The following is a 15,389-nucleotide window of genomic DNA, read 5'->3' as shown; positions in this document are numbered from 1 at the left end:
CAATATATAAAACACTCTTTTGATCATCTCATTTCTCTGCTCTTAAAATGAGTTTGGGTCGTCCTGGTTTTACGAAGGAATTTTACCCATGGACACAGTGGGGGCTGGACTGAGGTGTAATGTCTTCACGCGTTGGCCTTTCCAGAAAAGATCATTGCCAACGCAATCTGAAGCTCAACAATATCAACAACAAATTGCTTCATTGAACGGGAGGTGTCACCCAGAGGCAGCGCTGAGAGGGCAGGTCGATCTCACTTGGTCACCCTAACCTCCGTGTTCACGTCCTGCCCCATGTCAAACATCATCACTCACTGAATGTAAATACAGTTAAAGTTCTTTTCACAAACTTTATCCTCCCAATTATTTTATGAAGCTTGTGTAAGATTGATGCATTTAGATAAAGGGAAATCTATTATCTCCCTCTGTTTTGATTGAGATTTTTCTCACTTAAATATTATTTGAAAGTATTGTGAACTCTGATAGGGAGATAAGAATTTGATTAGTCAGCGGGTTTGATGATCCCAAGTGGTCACCTGATACAGAAGAACTGACTATAAATTGAGAGGCAGAGCTGAGAGATGCCAGATTCAACATGAGGGCATTTATCTTCTTGTTGACTCTCACCCTTGCGGGTAAGTTGAGGCATCCGGTTGCACACTTTTCAAGCTAAATTTGTGAATCTGTGTTCCTTTCTAATGTCTAATCAAACTTGTTCTTTCCTTTCCAGGGGGTGAACATCAGAGCAGATATGGTATGTATAAATTTCTTCTTGGGCAAATGTCACAGCCTTTCTGTCCGACTTTATAATGATGTCACTTTCCCTCTTTCTTTTTGCACAGACCCTACCTTCTCTGAAAATAAAGTTCACATTTATAGGTATGAGGGGGTGATTCTGTCTGGGCTGCCTGAAAGGGGCCTGAACCAAGCTGGCTTGAGAATAAGTAGCAGAGTGAAAATCAGTGGCATCGGACAGAACCACTACCTTCTGCAAGTAAGTGAATAATTCTGCAAACTTTGTTCAAAGTTTAATTGCATCATTGTGTAAACTGGAACTACAAAGCCACAGACTGGAAATCTATGGAGAGGATCAGCAAAACATCCGAGAGAATCACTGGGGTCTTCCTTTTCTCTACAGACAACATTCATTGGGTGTGATGCCTAAAGAGGGTTCAGGGAATTACAGAAGACCCTTACCATCCAGGGTACAGTAGGCCCTTTCAAATTGCCTAGTAAAATGGGGTTAACCGGGCAAATTAAAGACCCTGGGATCAGGCTATTTGAAAGGTCCCAACTGGGTGTTTTAAGCAAGAAAGGGAAAACAGAGTGTAGGGAATTCCCTGTGGGGCTGCCTGTCAGTGCGTAATGGGTCACCCATGACATCATTGCGGGGGCGGGATCCCCCTTATCTCGCTGGGTTATTGATCAGGCAGATAGGTTGGGCTACTGATTGAAAAGAAGCGGAAGGAACCGACGACTCAGTAATCTCACCCAGGACTGAGGAGGGGCTACTCAGGTGGCTGCAGTTTGAAAACGCTTTGACCCACACCATTGGGAAGGAGAAGCATCAAAAATCAGGTCTTCCAGGCTGGGAGATAGATCCTTGGCCCAGGCTGAGAGACTGATGAACAGGATCCTGTCACCGTATATTATGTTGATTATTTATGTGATGTTTACACACAGTGGGATGTGTGTGTGTGTGTGCACTGTGGTCGAGAGAGATGCCGTTTCGTTAAGCTGCACTAATTCCTACTTGCTGCAGCCATACACGTATGTTAAAGCTGCAGGTATCTAAATGAAATCACCACAAGGTGCCAAGACAGTAAAAGAAATGCCCCCCCCACCCCCCCCAACGACATGCTTTCAAGTTCCATTCCGACCGACCGATCGGATCCAGAAATGGACATTCTTAAACTGGCGCTTGGTCCAAGAGCCAGGAAAGATCTGTTGGGCACCACCGCCAGCACCTGGCCTTCCCCATCTTGAAAACCGGGCCCATCCCGAAAATAGAATACTTTCGGCAGCAGCGGCGTCTCGGCACCCTCCTGTCAAAATAAACAGCCCCTGGATCCCCAGGACCTGATGCGTCAATTTTACATTTACACATTTTTTTCCTTTATTTTTAAAAGGTTTTTTTTTGGTTATTTGTACGGATGGTCATAAGTCGCATAGGGTCGTAAGGAGAGGACCACTTGCTACTGTGACAGGAAAGACCATAAACTCTGCTCCAACACCACAAGAGGGGAGCCTGCACGATTGCAAAGTCACTTCTCATTTGGCACTAGAATAAACTGCGACTATTTATCACACAATTTTTTCTGATACTTTTTGTCCCTTTTTAATTCAATTAAGAATACTATTGTGGTAGGATTTTTAGTTTTGATATTGATTTGCTGGAAACAATTGAAAAAATGAGAAAAAAAAATCTCTCTCAGAGGGTGGTGAATCTGTGGAATCCACAGGAAGTGGTTGAGGTCGGATCCTTAGCCATATTTAAGAGAGAGTTAGATTTGGCCCTTGTGGCAAAGGGGATCAGGGGGTCTGGGAGAAGGTAGGTACTACGTCCTAAGTAGGTGGTCAGCCATGATCAAAATGAATGGTGGTGTAGGCTTGAAGGGCCGAGTGGCCTACTCCTGCACCTATTTTCTATGATACACAGAATCGCTGGAGGAACTCCGCTGGTCTTGCAGCATCCACAGGAGGTTCAAAACGTTGGTTATATACTAATGTTGGGGAAGTCTAGAACAAGGGGTCACAGTGTTAGAAAAAGAGGAAGTCATTTAGGAGTGAGAAAAATTTAAATTTAGACAAACGGCGCGATAACAGGCCCTTTTGGCCCTTGAGTCCGTGCCGCCCAAATTCACCCAATTAACCTACTACTCCTGTAGGTTTTTGGAAGCCCCTGGAGGAACCCCACGAATACATAGAGAGAACGAACAAACTCCTGACAGACGGTGCCAGACTCGAACTTGGGCTACTGGCCCTGTAACAGCATCGCACTAACTGCTACGTGAACCGTGCTGCCCCGAGGAGATGCGAACTCACTATGACAGAAATTTGTTGATGCCGGTCCCATAGATCTGTTCAAAAGGAAGTCGGATGTGGCCCTTCTGGCTAAATAGGTCAAAGGGCATGGAGAGAGAGAAAGAGAGAGCAGGGATAGGGTACTGAGGTCACGTGATCAGCCATGATCCTAATGAATGTTGGAGTAGGCTCGAAGGGCTGTACGGTCTGATTTTCTCTGATTAGCTCTCCCTTCACCGATGTTTATCTGCATTCTCAGATTGAAAATCCTCGGATTCAAGAGCTCAATGGGATTTGGCCTAAAGACCAGTTCATCTCTGCGCGGAAGTTGACGGAGCGACTGGCTCCACAATTGACCAAGCCCGTGAAGTTCGGATACAACAATGGGAGAGTGGGAACTATCTATGCCCCGGCCAGCCTGCCCGAAAACCTTCTCAACATCCACCGAGGGATCATCAACAGCTTCCAGATCACCATCAAGAAGTCCCAGAACTTCTACGATTTACAGGAGGTAATTGTATGATCTGATCCTTCACACTGCCTCTGGCGCCTGCACTCCACGTCTTGTACAACTGATCATGTTGAATTTGATCTGTGCAGGCTGGAATCGAAGGCATCTGCCACACAAGGTACACTGTTCAAGAAGACAGGAGGAAGGAACGCATGGTGATCATCAAGTCGAAGGACCTGAACAATTGCCAAGAGAAGGTTATAGAACACACAGGAATGGCCTACATGCAGACATGCCCTACCTGTCAGCAGGTGAGCTTGCCCAATGTTGATTCCATCTCAGATCAGCCCAGCTCACCGCGAGAACCAGAGGATCGCAGCGAAGTGATGACTATTCGGCCCATAGATGAGCTCCTATCCTAGCTGCTGAAACCCCTTTATGCTCCTTCACAACATTCCCAAAATATGGCCCAATTGGATGCAATAATCTGGTGGTAACCAAGCTAGATTTCTCTAGAAAGGACCACGATCACCTTCCTGCTTTTACTTTCTGGACATCTAGTGATTAAAGTGGTGGTGGGGTGGTGGGGGACATTGTACATTCTGGTCCATTTCACTGCCCTACTGTCTTAGGGTTGGATTAGGCTTATTGCAGACCCCATCCCCCCATCCCCTGTGGCTTGGTCCCATCAGTGGGCGTGCATAGAATGGTAACCACGATGCTCTTCTCCCATCTGCAGAGGGGCAAGAACATCCGCGCCTCCTCCTCTTCCACCCTGGTGCTGAAACCAACGAGGTCTGGAGCGATCATTCGAGAAGTCAGAGTCCGCCAGAACCATCAGTTTACACCTTTCCAGGAGCTTGACGGAAATCTTCTTCTTGAAACACGGTGGGAGTTTGGTCATTGCCCCATCAATTATCAATTCATTGATGATTCGTCATATTTCAGATTGCGTGCGAATGCCTGGGGTTTGCCGATCTAATATTAAGTTTCTTCATTTTTCGTTTTATACCCTAGAGCAGTGAGAAAGGTTCTTTTGTGAGCAGTCTGACAGGTTACTGCTAACATTCATTCAGCTGTCTGAATTACAGCTGACAATTACAGAGTCCCCCAGGGTAGTGGAGTTGAAAACTGAAGGGCGTGGTTTTGGTGAGAGAACCAGGGAGCAGGTGCTTCACCCAGAGGGTTCATGGATTAAGCTGCCAGAGGAAGTGGTGTAGGAGGTGGTGGTGGGGGGGGGGGGGGGGGGGTGGGGGGGAACAAACACAACATTACAAAGACATTGAGAGAGGTGGATGAATGGGAAATGTTTGGAGGGATAATGGGTCAAATGAGACCAGCTCAGTTCGACATTGAGCAGTTGGGCAAAGGACCTGTGTCCATGCTGAATAACATTTCCCCTTGCAGACAATCCCTCATCCTGGAAAAGGTCACATCCACAGTAGCACGTCCGACACCAGAATTTACGAACCGGGGCAGTCTTCAGTACCACAGTGACATCAGCATACTCCAGCAACCATTCATGCTGGTCCGAGAACAGAACTTGATCCCTAAGGTGACTAATGCCAACTTTTACTTAGCCTCTTGACAGGTCCGCTTGCTGGTCAACATCCTGGAGCTCACGTTGTCTCCCATTTGTGTTACCACAGATAAAAGATACCTTGAGTCACCTTGCCCAACACAACATCCTGGAGCTTCATGCTGATGCTCCATCGAGATTCCTGGAACTTGTACAACTCATGCGATACGCTTCCTACTCTAGCCTGACGGAAATTTGGAGGTTTGTCAGGAACCGAACAGATTTAAGGTAAGTTCTCTCCACACAGTGCAATCTGGAGTTTAGTAAGGGGTTACAGAGTTCCCCACAGTAAGCTCATCCAGAAAGCTGTGACCACCTGGTTACAGGAAAAAGGTCAATAAAACTGAAGGAAGGCAGAGAAGATTTACTGGGATGTTGCTGGGACTTGAGGAACTGAGTTACAGGGAAAGGTTAAACAAAAGCACAGAGGAATGAGATGTTCTTTTTATAAGGGTGTATAGACAGAGTAAAGCTTTTCCTACTGAGGGTAGGGTGAATGGGAGGAAACTTCTAAATCAATAAGATTGAATGATATCAATAAGATAGAAAGAGAGCAGAGAAGATTTACTGGGATGTTGCCCGGACTTCAAGAACTGAGTCAGAGGGAAAGGTGAAACAGGTCTGGATTTTATTTCCTCGAGCACAGAAGAATGAGGGGAGATTTTGTAAAGGTATAAAAAATAATGAGGGAGGGATAAACAGAGTAAATGAGCTTTTTCCACTGAGGGTAGGTCAGGTACAAACCAGAAGACATGGGTGAACCTGGTGAAAGAGGAAAGATTTTAGGGGGAATTTCTTCACACAGAGAATGGTGGATGTGTGCAATGAAGTGCCCAGCTGGAGTGAGTGAATACGGGCTCAATTTTGACATTTGTTACAACCCCAAAGGACCCCAAAACCCAGTAGCAATAGACATTCACCAAGACAAGTCATTTTTAAAACAAAAGTTACTTTTAATGTGTACCGCTCAGGAAGGTTCTTGTAGGGTTTGCAGAGAGAGATTTGTTGTTCCAGGATTTCCACAACTGAGGTACCACCATTAGTCACCTCAAGGTCTCACTGATGAAACTTTCCCCATCAGGGTTCTCCCTCTTTCTTTTAGGTTATGACAGAGCTCCTTCTGTTCCTCTTATTCAAAGAGAAACATGAGACAGAGAGCACTTCCAGAATCCACTGCTTTGGAACTTTTCATCAGTTCTTCCTGGATTACACTGTTCAGTTGTCTACACACACTGACAGAGAGAGCTTCTCTTCTCTCCCTCCCTCTCTCTCCAACTGGCTTCCAGAAAGTCCATGTGACTCACTTGGAAAAACCCCACCTTCTCCAGAAAACAACAGGAGTTCTTCCTTCTGCTCCCATCTGTTGTTAGATAAACAAAACCCAGAAGTGACCTTTCTGTGAGTGCTTTGCAGAAAGGGTACTGATAGATAGCCTAACTCCAGACAAGACAATGGGACTTGAGGAACTGAGTTACAGGGAAAGGTTAAACAAAAGCACATGAGCCGTTAGCTCCTACTTGTGAAATGTGCATAACATTTTCCAGAGATCCTGCAATGTGAATTCTTCAGTCTTTCAAATAAGATCTTTTTAAAAATGTGTGTATGTATGTAACCGACTCTAAATCTTACAAATTCTCCCAAAATATTATAATCATTACACATTTAATAAAGATTTGTACAGGCACATGATTGGGAGGGGCATGGAGGGATATGGAATGTGTGAAGGTCAGTAGTTTGGCACAGACAAGATGGGCCACAGAGCCTGTTTCTGTGCTGCAATGTTCTATGGTTCAAATTACTGTCAAGGGGCACCAGATGACACTAATGGTGGCTCTTTGTCTGCCTTATGTCAAGCAGAAGGCAATTTCATGTAATATTACATCTTCTGTGCTATTACATGACCATAAAGGAATCTTGAGTAAGTCTGTTGGACATGACCAGGAAGTCAGGCTCTGCACCTAGAAAAATAGAACAAAACAGAGCTCAGATGATGAGAGGCCGAAGCAGTTCAGGAAAATAGGAAGAGTGTGTTACCCTGAAGTCGGAGAGTTTGATTCATACTTCCTTTCAAAATTCTAGGCAGTGGTTCCTGGAAGCAATTCCTGCAGTTGGAACTATCGATGCGCTGAAGTGTCTCAAGACCAGAATCCAAGATTCGGAGATCAACTACTGGGAGACTCTTCAGAGTTTGGTTCTCACGATGCACCAAATCAAAACTGACCGTCAAGTGATAAGTTTGGCTTACGTGAGTTTGTGCTCCAGCTGTTCTTTTCCTTATGGGTGATTTCACCTTAGAACACCATGCTGAACCCCTGTCACCCACAGCATGGACAATGCATTGAGATAACTGGGTGGTTTCCAGGACTGGAGTCACACATAATCCCAGTGCAGGAAGGACCTCCCAGTGGATATCAAAGGGCTTCAAACACTCACCTGACCATCGCTTCAAATTTCCAGAATTTTAATATTTTAAAGGGTAAAAACATAATGGAGGAGAAACTCAACAGATTAAACAGTGGACTTTATATAGCAAAGGTAAAGATGCGTTCTGGGCTTGAGGCCCTCATCAGGAATATTTGCTAGAAATAGATGGGCAAGTAGAGTCATTCCTCCAGTTTATCGCACTCTGACTTCCACAGACACAGTGCGGCAGTTACAACCCTTGGTACAGTGGCCACCACTGATGGAGGTTCTGCCAAGTCTCTCGGGTGGCAGACATTGGACTCTGCTCCTACAGGTCATTCTGTGGCCTTTCCGAGTCGAATTGAAAGAGTGGAAGAGCACAGATTAAAAAAAAATGCAAGATATGAGATGGCTCATAAACGTAGACACCGGAAAAGAGAAAGAGTCACGGAGAGATGTGAGGCATTGCTTTTTGAGAGGTCTAACTTGGGTAGGGATGTCACTGGAAGGTAAGAATTTGGTGAGTTTTGCAGGGCGGAGGAGAACGGGTACCTTGAAAGTAGTACCTAGGGAGTGTTGCAGAGCACAGTGATCTAGAAGTACAAGTACATAGTTCCTTGAAAGTGCTGTCACAGGGAGATAATTTGGTTCAAAAGGCTTTTGCACATTGGCCTTCATAAGTCACAGCACTGAGTTAGAAGTTGCGAGGCCATGTTGCAGTTGTATGAGACATTGGTGAGGCCCAATTTTGGAGGATTGGATTCAGTTTTTGTCACCGTGCTACAGGGAAGATGTCATCAAGTTGGTGAGCATGCAGATAAGGTTTACAAGGATGTTGCCAGGACTCAGGGGCCTGAGCTGCAGGGAGAGGTGGTGCAGGCTGGTGCTTTATTCCTTGGAGCGCAGGAGAATGAGGGGTGATCTCACCGAGGTGGACAGCATCATGAGAGGAATGGATCGGGTGAACCAGGGAGTATTTTGCCCAGAATAGGGGAATCAGTAACCAGAGGTCATAAGCTTAAGGTGAGGGGAGAGGGAGAGATTTAACAGGAAGCTTAGGGGGAACATTTTCACACAGAGGGTGGTGGGTGTATGGAATTCTATGGTTCTACGGGCTGCCGAAGGAGGGGGTTGGAGCAGGAACTACTGCAACATTTAGAAGAAAAAGTGATAGCGTCATGGATAGAATGGATCTAGTGGAATATGGGTTAAGCACAGGCAGGTGGGTCTAGTTCGGGTGGGACATTTTGGTCAGCGTGGGCTAGTTGGGCCAAAGGACTCATTTCCACTCTGTGACTTTTATTTCATCAGAACTTGTAAAGGTGGGATTTTGCTGGCAGAGAACCTAGGGTTGGGATGGGCAGAACCAAGGGAATATCTCCGATAGGGTGAGACCAGAGGAATTAATGGAGTAGTCGCAAACAGATGAAGCTTCTTTGTCTGTGCCAAGGTCATAGCATGTTCCAAGCAGGTCAAATGGATAAAAGGAAAACTGAACCCAGACAATGGCGGACGGACTTGAAGGGGTAGGCAAGGTGGACAGCCAACATCTTTACCACAGGGCGGGAGTACCAAATACGAGAGGAGTGGAGGGGAAAAGATTATGGGAACATGAGGGGGAACTTCTTCACGCAGAGGGTGTGTGGAACAAGGTGCCAGCTGAGAAGGTGAATGCGCGCTCAATGTTAACATCTAAGAGGAATTTGGACAGGAGAGGTAAGGACTGGGTGCAGGTCTAAGGAGAAAATGGATCGGCACAGACAAGAAGGGGCAAAGGGGCTTGTTTCCATGCTTTGAAATTCTATGGTTCTACAGCAGACATTGGGGTCAGTTTTTTATGCAGAGAGTTGTGGGGGCCTGGAATGCCTCGCCAGGGCTGGTGGTGGAGGCTGGAACATGAGGGGAATTTAAGTGACTCTTAGAGAGAGGATGAAAGAAAAATAGAGGGTTACAAGGTAGGATGGGTTATTATTTTTTTTGGTAGGAATATATAGGTCAACACAACAGCATGGGCTGAAGGGCCTGTATTGTGCTGTAATGTTCTAGGTTCTAGGATGGCCCCAGATGCTGCCTGATGAGATGAGTGTTTTCTGTTTGGAATCTCAGATTTCCAACGTCTGCAGCATTTTGGGACACAAGGCCCCTGACTTCGTTGGCTTTCTCTCTGCAGGATACCATCAAACTCAGTGTGATCAAGGAGAACCCATTGCTTCACAAGATTACCCTCCTGGCCTATGGCTCCATGGTCAACAGGTTCTGTTCTGGAAAGATGATTTGCCCCAATGATATATTGAAGGTGAGTTGGTGGTGCCTGGAGATCTGTCACCCTCCACCCACCCCCCCCCCCCCCACTTCACCGTGCCTGCCCAGCCTTGTAAACCCACCTGAACTGATGTTCCTTTTCCTGCAGCCCCTCCACAACCTGCTCACTGAGACCAGCACTCAGCACAATGAAGAGAACATCGCCCTGAGCCTCAAAGCCATCGGCAACGCGGGTCAACCAGCAAGCATCAAGAGCATCACTAAACTGCTGCCGGGATTCGGATCGTCCTCCACCGGCCAACCGTTGAAAATCCGGGTGGACGCCATCATGGCTCTGAGTAACATCGCCAAGAAAGACCCCAGAACGGTACGCTGGTGACGGGACCTCATCTTCACTCAGTGTTTGATTGCAGGGACAACACCTTATCTTAGCATCTCCAACCAGGCGCCATCAATATCGACCTCCCTTTTCCCATCACCCCCTCCCACCCATTCTCCCTTTTTGATCTCCTCCCTCGCTTTTCCTCATCCCTCTGACTCCTTCCCCCGCCCGCCGTCCACACCTTTCCTTCTGCCAGCTCTCTACCCCTTCACTTCCTTCCTCCTATCACAGAGCGACTGATCCCTCTCCCCAGCACCTCCTTTCTATACTTCCCCTTCCTGCTTGTGCCTACCCACCTGGAAGCCTGTGCTTCTCCCCCTCCTACTCAAACCTCTGCCTGATCTTTGGATTGTTGATGAAGGGCTCCTCCCTGTGATGTCGACTGCCTCTTGCTTTCCCTGACCTCCAGCCCATTTGCGCACTGTTCCAGCTCTCTGGGATTTGCAGACCCCTGATCCCCTGGTTTATCTCCTCGCATCTCCATTGAGATTGGCGGGAGTGTCCACTTTGATGGCGCCTTGCTAGTGTAGGGAATGAGCTGAAGTTAACCACTTTCTCACCACCTCCCAGTCAGGCAGGGCTCACTGTTCAAGGGCATAAGAGATAGGAGTGGGAGGAGACCATTCTCCTCTCATCCCTGCCCCACTGTTCAATAAGATCATGTCCCTAGAAGACCACGACATCATAAAATGTAGGAGCGGAATTAGACCATCCCGACCATGGTGTGTGCTTCACCATTCCAATCGCGGGTGATGTATTTTCCTCTTAACCCCATCCTCCTGTCTTCTCCCCATTACCTTTGACACCCTCACTGATCAAGAACCTATCAACTTCTGCTTTCAGCCTACCCAATGACTTGGCCTCCTCAGCTGTCAGCGGCAACGAGTTCCACAGATTCACCCCTCTTTGGCTGGAGAAACCTCCTCATCTCTGTTCTAAAGGGACATCTTTTAACACAGAGGCTGTGCCTTCTGGTCCTAGACTCCCCCACCATTGGAAACAGCCTCTCCCTCCAGCCCTTTCAATATCATGCATTTAAACATGCAAACAGGCAGGGAGGGAGGGATAGGGGTGAGATTAGTTTAATTTGATATAAAGGAACGATTCACATATCAGCCCTTTTTAGACTCTGCCCCACACCCAGAGTTAATTTTATAATTTTAAAGATACAGCAAAGTAACAGGCCTTTGACTCATCAGCCCATGGTGCCCAAATACACCCATATGACCAATTAATCTACAATCCCTATGTGTTTTTGGAGTGTGGGAAGAAATGGCAATGCTCGGAGGAAACCCATACAGACACAGGGAGAATGTTTAATCTGCTAAGAGACACCACTGGATTTGAATCAGGTCAAAGGCGCAGTAATAACATTGATCTAAGCACCATGTTAACCGAGCTACCCAGGTCCATTGACTGGAATTGGTGGTGGACGCTGATAGAACTGATAGTCCATCGAGTAGGCGTTGAACTAAGTTCTGGTAAATGGGATTAGCCTGGGGGGGGGGGGCATTGATGGTTGGCATAGGTATTGTGGGTCGAAGGGCCTGCTCCCATGTTGTTTGACACAAGGACTTTAGACCGATTTCAGTTACATTCCACTGAGCTGGGTTCTTCTCATCACCCCTCACCAGGTGCAACGGATCACGGTGCAAATCTTCCTCAACCGTAAGAACCGACCCGAAGAGCGAATGATAGCCTGTGCAGTGCTGTTCCTGACTAAGCCTCCTCTCACCCTGGTCAGCATGGTGGCCAACTCCCTGGTCACCGAGACCAGCTTGCAAGTGGCCAGCTTTACCTACTCCCACATGCGAGCGCTGTCCAGAAGTTCACTTCCCGGCATCTATACACTGTAAGTACACCCCCACTGGCTGCCTTACACGCGCTTTAATGCTGTGCTTTTACGCAATAAGGTGTGGGGTCACTGGTGACTCAAGTTCAAGCACAGCCTAAAACATCTGTAGGATGAGCAGTTCATGTAGTCAACCCATACTTAGTACAGCAATGCAGAGTTACAGGGAGAGATCAGTTAGAAAAGAGCAAAAGAACCATTATCTCACAATGGTGAGGCTCATTCAGGAGTCTGATAACAGCAGCAAAGAAATGGCTTGATCTCTCGATCGGAAAACTTCTTCCTGGCAGGACGGATGTGAAGTGAGTGTAGCGGGGGTGGGGGGGTGGGGAGGGCACTGTCTGCTTTTCCAAGGCAGCAGGAAGTGTGGATGGAGTTGATGGGGGAGGGGGCAAGGGGTTTGTGTGATGATCTCGAGCTGCGTTCACCACTCTTGTCCAGTACTTGACCAGCGCTGTCCTTTATGTTCCTTAAGGGCCACTTCCTGCAACCTAGCCTTGAACATCCTGAGCCCCAAACTTCTGCGTCTTGGTCACCGATTCAGCAAGGTCTACCGGATGGACACGTTTATGTGTAAGTACACTGGGCTTCTCTTGGAAGGGGTGTAACTCCAGGGAAATTAAGTCAAAGCATTGAAGAATAAAAGGAAAGACTTTTAAAAAATATTTTATTTTAATTTTGTGATTAAACAAGTCTCAAGAATTAACCATTACAGATACATAGAATAAAGTGAAAAAAATGAATCATGGATAAAGGTTGCCCATGTTTCCAATCAATCCCATCCCTCCCCCACCCCCACCAAGATAGAAGGAAGGTAGAAAATAGAAGAGAAAGTGAATAAAGAAAAAGTATTATGAAAGAAAGTGGAGCTGCCAAGATCTGGAATCCAGTCCAGAAAGTCTAGCTGTTTTTCTTCCCAAATATGGGAAAAAACATGGTCCGCAAAGACTTGAGAACAGAATAAGTATCTTAAATGTTCAACCCTGTATTATGCAAATATGGATTTATTAATGCTTCTCTACATGGAGATATTGAACCAGGCAATTGGATCTTTGCTGGAATCTTGCTCCACAGCAATAGTAACGGTGAATTCCTAAGATTATTGAAACTGTCATCGTAAAGGCTGATTTCTTTGTTAAATACAGACTATAAAATACTATCCAAGGCTTTAGCAAATAGATTGGCAAAGTTTTAGCCCAAATTGATAAACAAGGATCAAGCAAGATTTGTAAAAAAAAGGCAATCAGCAGACAATGTAACCAAGACTGCTTAGAGTCATTCATTTGGCCCAGAAAAGAGGCGATTTAAATGTGGCAATTGCCCTGGATGCGGGAAAGGCCTTTGATAGACTGGAGTGGGACTTTTTATTTAAAGTATTGGATGAATTTGGATGAGGTTAAAATTTTATAAACTGGATTCGAGCCCTATATAATGAACCTAAGGCGAGAGGTGTGACTATTGGTCAAATACCTCCAACGTTCCCAATATCCAGATCCAGCAGGTGAGGATGTCCACTATCGCCACCACTCTTCATATGGGCCATAGACCCTCTGGTGGAAATTGTTCGATGAGTCCCAGAGATTCAGAGTTGACCAAGATGAACATAAGATTAATCTTTTCACAGATGACGTATTAATATATCTGACAGAGTCTGAAACTTCTCTATAAAGGTTGCATTTACAACTGGAAGATTGTGAGAGAGTCTCTGGGAACAAAATAAACTGGGGCAAAAATGAGATCATATCACTAACTGATGGGATTACACAAATTGGCAATGGAATAGACAATTGAGATGGCGTAAAAAATGGGATCAAGCACTTGGGGATCAAAGAGGATAATGATTTTGAACATTTATATAAGAGGAACTATCTTCCCTTCCTTACAAAAATTGAAGATTTAAATAAATGGGTAACTCTTCCAAAAACATTGATCAGAGAAGTGAACTGTATTAAAATGAATATACTCCTCTTCCAAACTCTTCGACACCATTACCACTGTCCTGTTCTTCTGATGCAGATCAATTGATGGCAGGGGTATCGGTGAAAGCCCTTTTAATCAAGAGCTCAAGCACTTATGTTCCAACTGCTGTAATGACCAAAATCAAGGGTCACGGTCTGGGAGGTGAATCAGATCTTATTGAGGTAACTATGCAGGTTCCAAAGTTAGACAGCAGTTTGTTTCTTGAACAAATACATTCTAACTGTTTATTTTCAACTGTAAAGGTTGGCTTACGAGCTGAGGGTCTTCAGAGTGTACTGATGATGCCTCGGGCACCGAGCATCAGGATTTCGGAGAACAAAGCCATTCGACGCATCTTGAGCAAGGTGAGTGAGATTGCAGGCTCCCATTTATTCACGTCACTCTCTCAGATGTGGCATGCGCGGCCCTTCACCTCCTATGGATACTGACTGACCTGATGAGTTTCCCTCGGTGCTTGTATCTTGCCTTGCAGCCTTTCAGAGGTGTGCACCTGGAGCTCAGGTTGCCGATGGGTTGGGCCAAAGGCTGTGTGGCTGCGGGTGAATCCAAGGGGGGGGGGGGCTCTCTTTTGCTTCTGACTGGGATTGATAACAAATCTTTATCTGTCTTATGGCAGAACATTGTAGTGAACTGGGATTCACTAGGAGTGTCCTGTACTAACGATTGGTCCCACCTCCTGGCTCCTCCCCTGGGGGTCCATGGTAGTTCTCTACAACCATAGATGCTCTGGGGTCAATAAGGGTTTAACTTGGTATGTGAGGGGAAAATATAAGGTTGAGAACCACTGCGGAAGACTAAAGGAAATTTTGTGAAATAATTCATTTCTGATTTACTCCATGACAATAAAATACTTTTGAATCTTAAAGATTGAAATGTTTTGTTTAGTTATAAGTGCTTTCCTCTCCTCAGTTTGTCAACTGGAAGGACTTGCCTGAAGAGAAACCATTGGCATCAGCTTACATCAAAGTGTTTGGACAGGAGCTGTCCTTTGTCCATTTAAGGAAGGACACCATTAATCAACTTGCACAGGTACTGGGCCGTGAGCAAAGGAATATTTGTGTGCAACTGGTTACAGAGCTTGGGGCAGTGACGCTGAATCTCCAACCTTGATCTTCCAGACTCTAGACGGGACACTCAGCACCCACTGGAAGAGCTACCTGCAGAAACTCAACAATGGGGTCACGTTCCAACCCACCAAGGCCATCTTGGCATCGGAGATGCGCCGACTTGTCCCCACAGCCATCGGCCTGCCTATGGAGCTCGGCCTCATTAGTACAGGCCTGGCAGTGAGCAAAGGAACTGGTAAGCCTCTCTCCCTCAAGCTAACGCCACCCATTTACCTGCGTGCTCATCCCGAGATGAAGAATTGTCGGCAATTTTAAATCTATAGGATTATATATAAAATCTACACCTGATGTGTTTAGAAGGCGGCCTTTCAGCCCAGGACGGAGCAATCCTG

The 15,389-nt window shown here is 46.2% G+C and overlaps 1 protein-coding gene across 1 annotated transcript in view; it reads left to right on the top strand.

Moving 5' to 3' along the window:
* The first annotated feature begins 550 nt into the window (after positions 1–550).
* The window catches only part of LOC138764068 (vitellogenin-like), a 35,990-nt gene continuing 21,151 nt past the window's right edge, over positions 551–15,389 (top strand). Inside the window, exons 1-17 of the mRNA XM_069939378.1 lie at positions 551–632; positions 728–751; positions 840–991; positions 3,281–3,532; positions 3,622–3,783; positions 4,212–4,360; positions 4,880–5,027; positions 5,122–5,279; positions 7,131–7,296; positions 9,625–9,750; positions 9,865–10,083; positions 11,733–11,950; positions 12,426–12,523; positions 13,967–14,091; positions 14,173–14,274; positions 14,840–14,959; positions 15,049–15,232. Of these exons, the coding sequence (XP_069795479.1) occupies positions 593–632; positions 728–751; positions 840–991; positions 3,281–3,532; positions 3,622–3,783; positions 4,212–4,360; positions 4,880–5,027; positions 5,122–5,279; positions 7,131–7,296; positions 9,625–9,750; positions 9,865–10,083; positions 11,733–11,950; positions 12,426–12,523; positions 13,967–14,091; positions 14,173–14,274; positions 14,840–14,959; positions 15,049–15,232 (2,443 nt within the window). The 5' untranslated portion in view covers positions 551–592. The remainder of the gene's footprint in view (positions 633–727; positions 752–839; positions 992–3,280; positions 3,533–3,621; positions 3,784–4,211; positions 4,361–4,879; positions 5,028–5,121; positions 5,280–7,130; positions 7,297–9,624; positions 9,751–9,864; positions 10,084–11,732; positions 11,951–12,425; positions 12,524–13,966; positions 14,092–14,172; positions 14,275–14,839; positions 14,960–15,048; positions 15,233–15,389) is intronic.

This window comes from Narcine bancroftii, chromosome 5 (genome assembly GCF_036971445.1).
Source record: "Narcine bancroftii isolate sNarBan1 chromosome 5, sNarBan1.hap1, whole genome shotgun sequence".
NCBI lineage: Eukaryota > Metazoa > Chordata > Chondrichthyes > Torpediniformes > Narcinidae > Narcine > Narcine bancroftii.
The sequence above is the reverse complement of the archived record's forward strand: the minus strand, read 5'-3'. Positions and strand labels throughout refer to the sequence as shown.